Source organism: Oncorhynchus gorbuscha, linkage group LG12, assembly GCF_021184085.1.
Source record: "Oncorhynchus gorbuscha isolate QuinsamMale2020 ecotype Even-year linkage group LG12, OgorEven_v1.0, whole genome shotgun sequence".
NCBI lineage: Eukaryota > Metazoa > Chordata > Actinopteri > Salmoniformes > Salmonidae > Oncorhynchus > Oncorhynchus gorbuscha.
The window spans coordinates 18,349,346-18,365,346 of record NC_060184.1 but is presented as its reverse complement, the minus strand read 5'-3'; the positions used below and the strand labels follow the sequence as shown (position 1 = coordinate 18,365,346).

At 41.6% G+C, this 16,001-nt stretch overlaps 1 protein-coding gene across 3 annotated transcripts in view; it reads right to left on the bottom strand.

Annotated features, from left to right (window-relative positions):
* LOC123990637 (unconventional myosin-VI-like) overlaps positions 1-16,001 on the bottom strand; it is a 116,139-nt gene that overhangs the window by 34,028 nt on the left and 66,110 nt on the right. For all 3 annotated transcript variants that reach the window (XM_046291293.1, XM_046291296.1, XM_046291295.1), the window contains exons 13-19: positions 13,038-13,195; positions 10,868-10,959; positions 10,134-10,206; positions 7,729-7,856; positions 7,456-7,551; positions 6,980-7,150; positions 2,638-2,676 (exon numbers count right to left, since the gene is read on the bottom strand). In XM_046291293.1, coding sequence (XP_046147249.1) covers positions 2,638-2,676; positions 6,980-7,150; positions 7,456-7,551; positions 7,729-7,856; positions 10,134-10,206; positions 10,868-10,959; positions 13,038-13,195 — 757 coding nt within the window. The remainder of the gene's footprint in view (positions 1-2,637; positions 2,677-6,979; positions 7,151-7,455; positions 7,552-7,728; positions 7,857-10,133; positions 10,207-10,867; positions 10,960-13,037; positions 13,196-16,001) is intronic.

Below are 16,001 nucleotides of genomic sequence, written 5' to 3'. Positions count from 1 at the left end.
TCTTATATTCAGCTGGCCCCTCCCCGGAATTTGTGTTAAATTCTCGACAACAAAGCTTTCTTAGTGTCCAACAAGCTTTCTCTACCATTAACCTTGTTCTGAACACCTCCAAACCAAAGGTCATGTGGTTTGGTAAGAAGAATGCCCCTCCTTCCACAGGTGTTATTACTACCTCTGAGGGTTTAAAGTACTTGGGAGTATGGCTTGATGGTGCACTGTCCTTCTCTCCGCACATATCAAAGTTGCAGTCTAAAGTTAAATCTAGACTTGGTTTACTCCATCGTAATCACTCCTCTTTCACCCCAGCTGCTAAACTAACCCTGATTCAAATAACCACCTAGATTAAGGAAACATCATTTATAGATCGACAGGTAAGGGTTTTCTCAAGCGGCAAGATGCACTCTCTACTCCTCTGTAAACTGGTTATCTCTGTATACCCATCGCAAGACCCACTGGTTGATGCTTATTTATAAAACCCTCTTAGGCCTCAATCCCCCTTTTGAGATATCTACTGCAGCCCTCATCCTCCATATAAAACAACCGTTCTACCAGTCATATTCTGTTAAAGGTCCCCAAAGCACACACATACCTGGGTTGCTCCTATTTTCAGTTCGATGCAAATAGCGACTGGAACGAACCTACAACAAACACTCAAACTGGACAGTTTAATCTCAATCTCTTCATTCAAAGACGCAATTATGGACACTCTTACTGACAGTTGTGGCTGCTTTGTGTGATGTATTGTTGTCTCTACCTTCTTGACCTTTGTGCTGTTGACTGTGCCCAATAATGTTTGTACCATGTTTTGTGCTGCTACCATGTTGTGTTGCTACCATGCTGTGTTGTCATGTGTTGCTGCCTTGCTATGTTGTGGTCTTATGTCTCTCTTTATGTAGTGTTGTCTCTGTTGTTGTGATGTGTGTTTTGTCCTATATTTATATTGTATTTTTTAAATATTTTTTCAAATCCCAAGCCCCCGTCCCTGCAGCAAGCAGGTTTTTATTTATTTACTTTTCAAATCATCTGCTCATTTATCACTCTCGTGTTAATCTGCTAAATTGTAACTATTCACTCCTATGGCCTATTTATTGCCTACCTCCTCATGCCTTTTGCACACACTGTATATAGACTTTCTTTTTTCTACTGTGTCATTGATTTGTTTATTGTGTTACGGGCTTGTTTATTGTTTACTCCATGTTTAACTCTGTGTTGTTGTCTGCTTCACACTGCTTTGCTTTATCTTGGCCAGGTCGCAGTTGCAAATGAGAACTTATTCTCAACTAGCCTACCTGGTTAAATAAAGGTGAAAAAAAATAATAATAATTCAATTAAGGAGAAGTATATCTAAAGTTCCATGCATAACAGTTGTATTTTCATCAACATTTATAATGAGTATTTCTGTAAATTGATGAGGCTCTCTGCAAAATCACTGCATGTTTTGGAAGCAAAACATTACTGAACATACACACCAATGTAAAATGATATTTTTTTTATACAAATATGCACTTTATCGAACAAAACATACATGTATTCTGTAACATGAAGTTCTATGAGTGTCATCTGATGAAGATCCTCAAAGGTTAGTGATTCATTTTATCTCTATTTGTGCTTTTTGTGACTCCTCTCTTTGACTGGAAAAATGGCTGGGGTTTTCTGTGACTTGGTGGTGACCTAACATAAACGTTTGTGGAGCTTTCGGTGTAAAGCATTTTTGAAATCAGACACCGTGGCTGGATGAATGAGAATGGTATCTTTAAAATGGTGCCTAATACTTTTATGTTTGATAAATTTGATTTATGAGATTTGGCACCCTGCAATCTCATTGGCTGTTGGCGAGGGTTCACAGACAGGTTAATGTTTCTTATAAAAACAAGACATTTGGCAGTCGTCTTTCCTCAACTCTTAGCTAAGAGAGACTGGCATGCATAGTATTACTATTAGCCCTCTGATTAAAATGAAGAGCAAGATGTGCCGCTCTGTTCTTGGCCAGATGCAGCTTAACTAGGTCTTTCTTTGCAGCAATTGACCATATGACTGGACAATAATCAAGATAAGATAAAACTAGAGCCTGCAGGACTTGCTTTGTGGAGTGAGAAATCAGAGCATCTCTTTATTACGGACAGACCTCTCCCCATCTTCACAATATTGAATCTATGTTTTTACCATAACAGTTTACAATCTCAGGGCAGTTTACAATTTATTGGGCAAAACAATCTAAAACACAACCAAAACAAACTACAAATTGTTCAAACAAGTTTGTAGTCACAAGCTTGATGTAGTCATTGCGTGCTAGGAATATGAGACCAAATACTACACTTTTGACTACTTTAATACAATATAAGTGAAGTGAAAACTTCTTCAAATGGTGTGACTACATACATAAAATGCTTTCATTTCTAAACAATAAAGCAGATATGTGTGAAAATACCATCAAATAAAAGGTGACATTCTGTACTGATGCAACATACAAAACATGTAATCTCAGATCTATAGAGTCACATGTACACATGTTATCCTAACTATCAAAATAAATGGTGAGGCGAGTGTATATTATATGACAACTGATCTCAGTTCAGGTTAGATGCCCTATGTGTGGGGTAAAGTAGTAAATTGTTGAGCACTGTAGTAAATACTAACCGTGCTGCGAAGCTTCTCCAGTAGAATGTTCAGCTGGGTCTGTTGGGGTAAAAGAAAACCTTTGTTCAGTGATACAGACCAACTCCACAGACCTGTCTAGTCCAACACAGCATGAACACATGCTTATTAAAGGGTACTTGCTCCCTCTCTGCCTCCAGCGCTCCTGTCCAACACTCAAAACAGCTACTTAAGCAACAGTACAGCCGCGACAGACACACATTCATGGTTAAAGCGCATTGAAACGAAAGACAAAGACATTTTGTTTTAATGTATCATGCAAACAGGCCTAAATAGAACACTGATAGGACCACAGGAACTGAGGGACAGACAGATGGATGCATGGTAGCCAACTAACTGGACACAGATGACAGACAGATGGATGCATGGTAGCCAACTAACTGGACACAGATGGATGCATGGTAGCCAACTAACTGGACACAGATGACAGACAGATGGATGCATGGTAGCCAACTAACTGGACACTGTGAGATGACAGAAATATGGATGCATGGTAGCCAACTAACTGGACACTGAGATGACAGACAAATGGATGCATGGTAGCCAACTAACTGGACACTGAGATGACAGAAATATGGATGCATGGTAGCCAACTAACTGGACACTGTGAGATGACAGAAATATGGATGCATGGTAGCCAACTAACTGAGATGACAGACAGATGGATGCATGGTAGCCAACTAACTGAGATGACAGACAGATAACCGCTTGTTGGCCCCTCTGTCACTGATCTAGAGCTCTGGTTGCAAAACCCCTGGAACCTTCCCAAAATGTCCCGGTTTTCCAGAAATCCCAGTTGGAATTCCCTAATAAGTCCAGGAATTGTCCATACTGGCATTTATGGAAAATCTGGGAAGTTACCGTCATTTTGCAACCTTAATCTGCAGAGAGTTGTGTTTAACAGACAGACTGCTCTAGGGACATTAATATTTATAAACCCAGCAGGATATCTCAAATAAACAGCTGATAACGCTCTCTATCTCACCTTGTAACTCTGAGAACAGACAGGTACAAAACGTTGAATCACTGATTAGGCCTTAGTCAAGCTCTAAGCCTTATGATCTACAGCATATCACTTTCTACAGCAACTACCTTATTAACAGTAGCTGCTTAATATGTACAGTAGCTGCCTGGCAGGCAGTCCTATTCGGTGCAACTGCCAACTGGCATGTACACTGGTCAATAAGTATCGTAATAATTTTATTATGGAATCATAAGAAGATAATGGGATTGTAGGGACAATTGCTCGGTGGACATTGATCCTGTCATTACATTACATTTACATTTAAGTCATTTAGCAGACGCTCTTATCCAGAGCGACTTACAAATTGGTGACTGTCATTGAACATTTCTCTGATCCTATATGCTATGGTATCTCACTGCAAACTACACAACATTGCAAACTATTCATACTACACTCCTGATAATGATATGAATAACATATCAATTGATTGGAATTGGAAGCTACCGACATAAAGATGTCATTAGCAAGTGTTGCAGTGATGCAGGAAACAAACGGCGATTAACAGGGAGACAGCACAGAACCAGGACTGGGGAGGTAGGGGACAGGGAAGGGGGTGACTGGAGGCAGTTAGCTGGAGAACAGGAGGGTGTTGCCTGCATTATTCACTGATGCATTGTGGGATTCATAGCACACAACGGAACAGGACAAGTTACCTTACTCACCTGACTGATTCTGATTTGAACCGCTATATGTCTCTACTTTTCCTGTCTGTATTTCTCCCTCTCTCTACACAGCTTTTGGACTTTAAATCACAGCTATGATTTTATTTATTTTTTATTTCACCTTTATTTAACCAGGTAGGCTAGTTGAGAACAAGTTCTCATTTACAACTGCGACCTGGCCAAGATAAAGCAAAGCAGTGCGACATAAACAACAACAGAGTTACACATGGTATGAACAAACATCCAGTCAATAACACAATAGAGAAAAAGTCTATGTACAGTGTGTGCAAATAAGGTAAGATAAGGGAGGAAAGGCAATAAATAGGCCATAGTGGCGAAATAATTACAATTTAGCCATTCAAACACGAGTGATAGATGTGCAGAAGATGAATTTGCAAGTAGAGATACTGGGGTGCAAAGGAGCAAAAAAATAAATAAAAACAGTATGGGGATGAGGTAGTTGGATGGGCTATTTACAGATGGGCTATGTACAGGTGCAGTGATCTGTGAGCTGCTCTGACAGCTGGTGCTTAAAGTTAGTGAGGGAGATATGAGTCTCCAGCTTCAGTGATTTTTGCAATTCGTTCCAGTCATTGGCAGGAGGGAACTGGAAGGAAAGGCAGCCAAATTGGGGGTGACCAGTGAAATATACTTGCTGGAGCACGTGCTACGGGTGGGTGCTGCTATGGTGACCAGTGAGCTGAGATAAGGCAGGGCTTCACCTAGCAAAGACTTATAGATGACCTGGAGCCAGTGGGTTTGGCGATGAATATGAAGCGAGGGCCAGCCAACGAGAGCAAACAGGTCGCAGTGGTCGCATATGGGGCTTTGGTGACAAAACGGATGGCACTGTGATAGACTGCATCCAATTTGCTGAGTAGAGTGTTGGAGGCTATTTTGTAAATTACATCGCCAAAGTCAAGGATCGGCAGGATAGTCAGTTCTACGAGGGTATGTTTGGCAGCATGAGTGTTGCGAAATAGGAAGCTGAATCTAGATTTAATTTTGGATTGGAGATGCTTAATGTGAGTGTGGAAGGAGAGTTTACAGTCTAACCAGACACCTAGGTATTTGTAGTTGTCCACATAATCTAAGTCAGAACCGTCCAGAGTAGTGATGCTGGACGGGCGGGCAGGTGCGAGCAGCGATCGGTTGAAGAGCATGCATTTAGTTTTACTTGCATTTAAGAGCAGTTGGAGGCCATGGAAGGAGAGTTGTATGGCATTGAAGCTCGTCTGGAGGTTAGTTAACATAGTGTCCAAAGAAGGGCTAGCAGTATACAGAATGGTGTTGTCTGCATAGAGGTGGATCAGAGAATCACCAGCAGCAAGAGCGACATCATTGATGTATACAGAGAAAAGAGTCGGCCCGAGAATTGAACCCTGTGGCACCCCCATAGAGACTGCCAGAGGTCCGGACAACAGGCCCTCCGATTTGACACATTAGAACTCTGTCTGAGAAGTAGTTGGTGAACCAGGCGAGGCAGTCATTTGAGAAACCAGGGCATGATGGGGGTAGGGAAAGGATGGAGAGACAGAATGGAAGGAGGAACAGTGGGAAGGAGAGAGATGAGGAAGAACACATTAACAGAATGTAGAAACAAAATTAACTCCGGAAACTAAACCAGAGGGAGATTAAATCCAAACACATTATGAAACCCTGAAAAATAAGCTGCATTCAAATCCTCTAAAATTGTATGTATGTAACTTTTTGTAACTATTGTACTCCAACTGTCCTTCTTCTCCACTGTGTCTAGCAGTACCAATGATAGCTTACAATAACTGCTTATTAACATGAGTGAATATTGCAGCACCAGAACGCTCCTCTGATTTCACTTACAACAGACACAGCATCTTAACACATCTTACAGGATCACAGTATAGAGTAAGAAAGTATCACAGTTATGACTATAAACTAACAAAATAGCCTTGATGCTACTGTTTTGCATTTAAAATACAAGATAAAAGTAACAAACATGAACACACCTGGTATGGCTGTGAAAGGCCCAGTTGCAGTCAAAAACTTGATTTTCTTATGTTTCATAAACAGTATATATATATATATATAGGTTGTAATAATACTGTAAATTGTGAAAATTATGATAATACCCTTTTAATGTAAGTGCTGTTTGAAAAGACAGCCTGAAATATTTGCCTGTTTTGGTGGGATGGAGTTTTGGCCAGCCTGGTGACATAACCAGGTGGTAAACTAGTTAATAGACCAATAAGAAAAACCTCTATGCCAATAACAGCTAGTTTTACACTCCTCACTCAGATCACACCCAGACAGTCATAGCAAAATTATTTATTGAGAAATTGCCCTTTGCTTTTAGATTAAAATATATATATATTGGACCATTTTAATTGAAAACCCATCACAGTAAGGTACTTTAATTGTTACCCAGAAATTATTTGATGTTGAGATAAAAACATCTAGACTGGACCTTTAAAATGGACATGTATACCCATTCCCCCTCAGTATTCCATGGCTGCATCAATGGCACCCTAATCCCTATGGGTCCTGGTCAAAAGTAGCACACTTAATAGATAATAGTGTCCCATTTGGGATCCCTACCATGTTGAGAAGCACATTAATAAAGTGTGGAAGTGAAAGGCAGTAGATTAAAATTCGTCCTCACCTTGAATTTGTTGCCTACGCTGATGAAGCTGAGCTTGCCGGCCTTCTGTTTCGAGTCCTTGGTGTTGTTGGAGTTCTCAAAGAGCTCCCGGATAAACCGGTCCTTAGACTCACTCACTAGGCACTCCAGGGACATGTGCAGTGCATCATTGTTCTTCTCCACAAACTTGGTCTGCAATTCAGAGAAAATGTAGAACCTTGAAGATGCAGAAGCACACCCAGTTCAGAAAAATTATACTCTGGTTGGAAGATAAGTGGGGCACTTGTGATAAAAATAAGTGAATTCCACATGCTGGGTTTTGTGCAGGTGTCAAAGAGGAGGAGAATGTTTGGTTGGAGATGCTGCAGTATAGGCCTACCACAAGGACATAGGGGATTACTTAAACAGACCGAAGTCTGATCATATAAAAAGGAGTAATGTTGATGTTTTCTAGCCTTCAGACATCCTGCGGTGTCATTTTGTGAACCTAAATGTACCGTCTCATAGCACACAGCTCCTGCAAAGTGTCTGATGATGAATCCCTCGTCATCCCTCACATTCCTGTGAACTTGCAGCTTTGATTTCCGGGGCACCTGAGGAACACATTTCACGGTATCCATTTTAAATAAGTGAAAAAAAATACAACCACAGAGACAAGACTTATTCCAATGGCTTAACAAACCCACGACTGACATTACGGACGATAAAACACACACAACCTATAAGTACACAGAGAAAGGACATGAATCCTGGTTAAAGTAAGAACTCACGGTCAGTCGGAAGTGGTTCTTGTGTTTGTTGTGTACGGTCTCTGCAAAGTGCTGGTCACTGGTCTGAGGTAGACGGTTCTCTTCATCCAGGATGTCCAGGATGCCCACCAGCTTGGCCTCCACGAGGTCTGTAGACAGACACAGCGGTCAGGAGTCAGGGGTCAAGAGATCCCAAAATGACTGTATCCAATAAGTCAGTGTAGCCTTAGAGCTATCCTAGCCTGTTGCTTCACGTATTTCATTAGGGGTTTAGTCTTTCTATAGTCCAGGGCCACTGACAGTGTAAGATATCCAATTACGCTAGGGAAGGGTGGTGTACCTGTCAAAAACCAATTTAAGGTGTAATAAAATAATGAAAATGTTTCAGTTCAGAATAGTCTGACCTTGACCTACACAGACCACCTTGCACGAGAGAACAACGGCTCATTAAGACATGACTGAATGACATCCATAGTTAGAGCTGCAGTGACTCACTCTTTCCATAGGTTAGTCGAGAGAGAGAGAGAGAGAGAGAGAGAGAGAGAGAGAGAGAGAGAGAGAGAGAGAGAGAGAGAGAGAGAGAGAGCAGGTGTTTAATGCATAGAAAAGTCAGTAAAAAAAATATGAAATTGGGATGGAAAAATATTTGTAGATTTTCAAGTGATTGCATAGCCAATATACAGTGTAAATGGGGTCAGATTACACTTCCTAAGGCTTCCACTAGATGTCAACAGTCTTTAGAACCTTGTTTCAGGCTTCTATTGTGAAAGGGGAGCGAATAAGAGCTGTTTGAACCAGTGGTCTGGCTGAAAGCCTTGAGTTTTGTCACGCGCACGGCCGTGAGCGCGAGCTCCATTCCCTTTAATTTCTAAAGCCAAAGGAATTGTCCGGTTGGAATATTATTGAAGATTTATGATAAAAACATATTAAAGATTGATTCTATACATAGCTTGACATGTTTCTACAAACTGTAATGGAACTTTTTTGTGCCCGGACTAAAACGCATGACTAAACGCGTGAACAAAAAGGAGGTATTTGGACAGATAAAGATGAACTTTATCGAACAAAACAAACATTTATTGGAACGAACATTTATTGGAGACCTGGGAGTGCCATCAGATGAAGATCATCAAAGGTAAGTGATTCATTTGAATGCTATTTCTGACTTTTGTGACACCTCTCCTTGGTTGGAAAATGGATGTTTGGTTCTCTGTGGCTAGGCGCTGACCTAACATAATCGCATGGTGTGTTTTTGTCGTAAAGCCTTTTTGAAATCTGAGTGGTTGCATTAAGGAGAAGTTTATCTTTAATCGCATGTATAACACTTGTATATTAGATCAATGTTTATGATGAGTATTTCTGTAATTTGACGTGGCTCTCTGCACTTTCACCGGATGTTTGTTTGAGACAATACATTTTTGAACATAACGCGCCAATTTCAAATGAGGTTTTTGGACATAAAGATGAACTTTATTGAACAAAACACACATTTATTGTCTAACATGGAGTCCTGGGAGTGCCATCCGGTAAACATCAAAGGTTAGTGATTAATGTCAACGCTATTTTAGTCTTTTGTGACACCTCTCCTTGGTTGGAAAATGGCTGTATGGTTCTCTGTGGCTAGGCGCTGACCTAACATAATCGCATGGTGTTCTTTTGCCGCAAAGCCTTTTTGGAATCAGACACTGTGGCTGGATTAATAAGAAGTTTATCTTTATAATGGTGTATAATACTTGTATGTTGGAGGAATATTAATTATGAGATTTCTGTTGTTTGAATTTGGCGCCCTGCAGTGTCACTGGATATTGGTCAGGTGGGATACAAGGAGAAGACTGATCAGAGATGCAGCCAAGAGGTCCATGATCACTCTGGATAAACTACAGAGATCTACAGTTTTATATCTTTATGTTTGAAGCCTGAAATGTGGCAAAAGGTCGCAAAGTTCAAGGGGGCCGAATACTTTCGCAAGGCACTGTATAATCTCTCATACACAGCAATGCACAGTAATTTTGGGGGAGGAAGAGACCCCATTCCCCCGAGCCAGGCCCCATTCTCCCCATCACATCCATTCCTCTCTCTGGCATCCTGCCACCCTACAACACCCATATCTCAAACAGAGGAGAAAGTAAGTTTGGGTGTGCTTTGAAACAAAATACATCTACCTCCCATCAACAGGCTTTCTTTCAGTTGACCATGTAATATAACTCAGGGTCAAGGCTCTGGGTCAGCGCTCAAGAGTTTAACTTCTCTCAGAGAAAAAAGCTGTTTCAGCTTCCCACGCAGAGACAGATCTCTAGTCAGAAGAACATGGAATGGCAACACATTGATAAAACAAGGGGAAAACACTGGAAACTAGGTGGAGGATACTGAACATAGGCTAACCCTCTGAAATGATGTGCATGAAATGGTATTAAGATTAGACAAACCTATGCAGTCCTGATTGTCGACGTACCGGACCTCGTTCACTCCAAGGCCCTCCTTCTGATACAGCTCTTGTTCCTAGAATTTGAAACAGAACCGTTCCAATAACAAACATTTATAATGACCTTCAGAACGACATTCAGAATATAATTGAATATGGTTTATTATACAAGATAGTTCTCTACTATAATGAGGCCAAAGACTCCAATGTATTCAGATAAATCCGTCAAGAGTTGCCTTTCTATCTATTGTGCAATAACACATTATTTTACCAAGGTCTCTGACTAGGGTTGCAAAGTTACGGGAATGTTCAATAAAGTCCCTGGTTTCCCCAAATCCCGGATGGAGGATTCCTGAAATCAGGAAGGAATAAGCAGGAAATCCAGAATCATCCAAAGAGGATTTCTGGAAAACCAATTTTGCAACATCATCTCTGACAAATATAACTGAATCCAAATGTCAAGGTTTCCATTCTGCTTGTTGCAAACACCTGGGCTCATTCTCAGTTAATCTTTTCTTGATTTCTTGCATCCTCTCTTCTCGCCTCCTTCTCAAAACGCATTGAACAAGGTCTGATGGGAGGGACCCATGGACATTCCCTTCAAATAAGGAGGCGAGGAGATGCTAGGAATCGCAGAAAGACAACTTGAAGTTGAGCCCTGGTTGGACAACTGGGATGTCAGTTAAGGAGGCAGGGACATTGGGGTGAACACACACAGACCTTGGAAGAAGCACTCACCTCTTTCAGAATGCGCTCGTTGAAGAACTGCTGCAGCTTCTCATTACAGTAGTTGATGCAGAACTGCTCAAAGCTGTTGTGCTCAAAGTACTCTGGAAGAGAGACATCAGGAAACGAAAACACATTAAAAAAACCAAGCACTTTAGCCGTAAACCACCACTGTCTCTGACTAATGGACTCTTGCAATTATATGCAATGTGTGGTTCATGTTATGTTCTGTATAATGTTGTCTCGTGGGGAAATGTCTGTTGTTGTTGAAGTTGTTTTATGGACAATTAGGCTGTAAAACCATTTCCCCCCTGAGGGATAATAAAGTGTGCTACTACTATCATATCATATGGCATCGTGCATCACATCCATAGAACACATATGCCCAGTGCCTTCAGAAAGTATTCACACCCCTTGACTTTTTCCACATGTGTTACAGCCTGAATTTAAAATGGATTGAATTGAGATGTTGTGTCACTGGCCTACACACAATACCCCATAATGTCAAAGTGGAATTGTTTATTTTTTTAAATGAAACGCTGAAATTTCCTAAGTCAATACGTATTCAACCCCTTTGTTATGGCAAGCCTAAATAAGTTCAAGAGTTAAAATATGTCACATATTCACATAATAAGTTGCATGGACCTAAGAGAATAACATAGCATGGCAGCAACACATGAAAACACAGCATGCATGGTAGCAGCACAACATGTCAGCAGCACAAAACATGGTACAAACATTATTGGGCACAGACAACAGCACAAAGGGCAAGAAGGTAGAGACAATACATCTCGCAAAGCAGCCACAACTGTCAGTAAGAGTGTCCATGATTGAGTCTTTGAATGAAGAGATGGAGATAAAACGGTCCAGTTTGAGTGTTTTTTGCAGCTCGTTTTGAATGAATGCCTCATCTCTGTACCCCACACATACAATTATCTGTAGGGTCCCTCAGATGAGCAGAACATTTCAAAACACAGATTCAACCACAAAGACCAGGTAGGATTTCCATGCCTTGCAAAGAAGGGCAACTATTGGTAGATGGGTAAAAAAAGCTGAATATCCCTTTGAGCATGGTGAAGTTATTCATTACACTTTGGATGGTGTATCAATACACCCAGTCAATACAAAGATACAGGTGTTCTTCCTCACATGCCGGAGAGGAAAGATACAGCTCAGGGACTTCACCATGAGGCTAATGGTGACTTTAAAGCAGTTACACAGTTTAATGGCTGTGATAGGAGAAAACTGAGGATGGATCAATAACATTGTAGTTGCTCCACAATACTAACCTAATTGACAGAGGAAAGATGGAAGCATGTACAGAAAACAAATATTCCAAAACATGCATCCTATTTGCATTAAGGCACTAAAGTAATACTGCTAAAAAGTATGTGCCAAAGCAATTCACTTTCTGTCCTGAATACAAATTGGGGCAAATCCAACTCAACACATTACAGAGTACCACTCTCAATATTTTCAAGCATAGTGGTGGCTGCATGATGTTATGGGTATGCTTGTAATCGTTCAAGGCTGCTTGTAATCATTAAAGACTGAGGAGTTTTTCAGGATGAAAAAAAAACAGAATCCTAGGGGAAAACCTGGTTCACTCTACTTTCCAACAGACTCTGAAATTAATTCCCCTTTCAGCAGAACAATAACCTGAAACACAAGGCCAAATCTACACTGGAGTTGCTTACCAAAAATACTGAATTTTCCAGAGTTACAGTTTTGACTTAAATCTGCTTGAAAATCTATGGCAAAACCTGAAAATAGTTGTCTAGCAATGATCAACAACCAATTTGACAGAGCTTGAAGAATTTTGAAAAGAAAAATGGGCAAATGTTACACAAGGTGTGGAAAGCTCTTAGAGACTTACCCAGAAAGACTTGCAGCTGTAATCGTTGGCAAAGGTGCTTCAACAAAGTATTGACTCAGGGGTGTGAATACTTACGTAAATCAGATATTTCTGAAAACCTTTTTTTAAATACATTTGCAACAATTTCTAAAAACAAACTTCGCAATTATGGGTTATTAAGTGTAGATGGGTGAGATGTATTTACATTTTTTCTTTTTTAAATAAATGTTGAATTCAGGCTGTAACACAACAAAATATGGAATAAGTCAAGAGGTATGAATACTTCCTGAAAGCACTGTACATAGGGCACATAGAAGGGGTACAGACCGAAGCCTGCGATATCCAGAACCCCGATGAAGTTGGCAGAAGAGTGGAAGGGGAAGCACTGGTTGACCCTTGTGACCACGTGGTCAAACAGCCGGCTGTACACAGCCTTGGCCAGGGCGTCCCGTGCGTTGTTTGCCTGCTCCACTTTCAGTGGCACTCTGGAGGGAGAGAGAGGGGGGGAGAGAGAGAGAGCAAGAGCGAGAATAAGCACATCACTGAACTGAAATGAATAATCTTGACTTTTCTGTACGCAAAGCACATTTCTGTGAATAACATACAATGAAGTATATCTGATCTAAATTGAATTAATGGCACGAGGGGAAATTGGATTTGTCAACAGCAAATAAACATACAGCCACAACGTATAAACCTGAGCACTGGTGAAAGAAGTAGCCCACAACTCAAAGACGACAGAGTCACCCACTAATCCCATCCATTCACCACCGTGGGTCTGCAGAACTGTTCAGGGGCCTGCTCGGTTTCCCAAGAGGATAATTGCATTATTGATATCTTGGGAGAAAAGAGAGACTGTAATATGATAAGGAGCCATACCAATGACAGAAGGTATAAGCATCATAGCTCTGTGTAGGTATGACAACTGCCTGGGAGCTCTGACTGCAGTCAAGTATGTAGCTCAATAATTACAGACCATAGAGAGATGGCAAAGAATGAAGAGGAATGGAAAAAACATACAATATGAATAACCCGTGGACTTAAAGTTTCTCAACAAGCTTTACATCTGCCCTTTTCTTTACAAACAGCATTGTCATGCACACGAGGCATGACAGAAAATAACTCATTCTCTATCTGTGGCACTTAGCAGTTCTCTGAGTACTTCATGTCTATGTCCAAGTCTCTCTCTCTCTCTCATATATATATATATATATATATATATATATATATATATATATATATATATACTGCTCCAAAAAAATAAAGGGAACATTTAAACAACACAATGTAACTCCAAGTCAATCACACTTCTGTGAAATCAAACTGTTCACTTAGGAAGCAACACTGATTGACAATAAATTTCACATGCTGTTGTGCAAATGGAATAGACAACAGGTGGAAATTACAGGCAATTAGCAAGACACCCCCAATAAAAGAGTGGTTCTGCAGGTGGTGACCACAGACCACTTCTCAGTTCCTATGCTTCCTGGCTGATGTTTTGGTCACTTTTGAATGCTGGCGGTGCTTTCACTCTAGTGGTAGCATGAGACGGAGTCTACACCCCACACAAGTGGCTCAGGTAGTGCAGCTCATCCAGGATTGCACATCAATGCGAGCTGTGGCAAGAAGGTTTGATGTGTCTGTCAGCGTAGTGTCCAGAGCATGGAGGCGCTACCAGGAGACAGGCCAGTACATCAGGAGACGTGGAGGAGGCCGTAGGAGGGCAACAACCCAGCAGCAGGACCGCTACCTCCGCCTTTGTGCAAGGAGGAGCAGGAGGAGCATTGCCAGAGCCCTGCAAAATGACCTGCAGCAGGTCACAAATGTGCATGTGTCTGCTCAAACGGTCAGAAACAGACTCCATGAGGGTGGTATGAGGGCCCGACGTCCACAGGTGGGGGTTGTGCTTACAGCCCAACACTCTGCAGGACGTTTGACATTTGCAAGAGAACACCAAGATTGGCAAATTCGCCACTGGCGCCCTGTGCTCTTCACAGATGAAAGCAGGTTCACACTGAGCACATGTGACAGACGTGACAGAGTCTGGAGACACCATGGAGAACGTTCTGCTCTCCAGCATGACTGGTTTGGCGGTGGGTCAGTCATGGTGTGGGGTGGCATTTCTTTGGGGGGCCACACAGCCCTCCATGTGCTCGCTAGAGGTAGCCTGACTGCCATTAGGTACCGAGATGAGATCCTCAGACTCCTTGTGAGACCATATGCTGGTGCGGTTGGCCCTGGTTTCCTCCTAATGCAAGACAATGCTAGACTTCATGTGGCTGGAGTGTGTCAGCAGTTCCTGCAAGAGGAAGACATTGATGCTATGGACTGGCCCGCCCGTTCCCCAGACCTGAATCCAATTGAGCACATCTGGGACATCATGTCTCGCTCCATCCACTAATGCCACGTTGCACCACAGACTGTCCAGGAGTTGGCAGATGCTTTAGTCCAGGTCTGGGAGGAGATCCCTCAGGAGACCATCCACCACCTCATCAGGAGCATGCCCAGGCATTGTATGGAGGTCATACAGGCACGTGGAGGCCACACACACTACTGAGCCTCATTTTGACTTGTTTTAAGGACATTACATCAAAGTTGGATCAGCCTGTAGTGTGGTTTTCCACTTTCAATTTGAGTGTGACTCCAAATCCAGACCTCCATGGGTTAATAAATTTGATTTCCATTGATTATTTTTGTGTGATTTTGTTGTCAGCACATTCAACTGTAAAGAAAAAAGTATTTAATAAGAATAGTTCATTCATTCAGATCTAGGATGTGTTATTTTAGTGTTCCCTTTATTTTTTTGAGCAGTGTATATATATATATATATATCCTGTCCCCCCATGCACCTCCCTTCAGCACTGGCTGATGTGTTGAGACGATAGCCACATTCCACAAGATAAGGACTCTCCATGATAACCTAATCCATTATGACCCCATCCTCACCCCACCTCCCCAACTCGTTTTACACCCTTGACCCCCAGCGCTCAGTACACACCTGGCCTCGCACTTTTGCTCTACTACACCGCATGTTTAATTCATTATCCCCTTACTTCTTCCAGCCAGTGAGAAGAGCCCATAGCCCCCAGTTAAAACATTTGAATACAAAGGTTAAGTCTTGGCCTCTCATTTAAAAACCAAGAGGTTTGCCATCGCACTAACAGTAGCGGTGACGTGTATACCCACTATGAAGCCCACATGCTCTATGAGCTCCATAACATACTCTCCGGCACCATGTTCTCAGATGTAATCAGGAAGTTGAGAAGCTCACATCTCATTAAATTAGCTTTA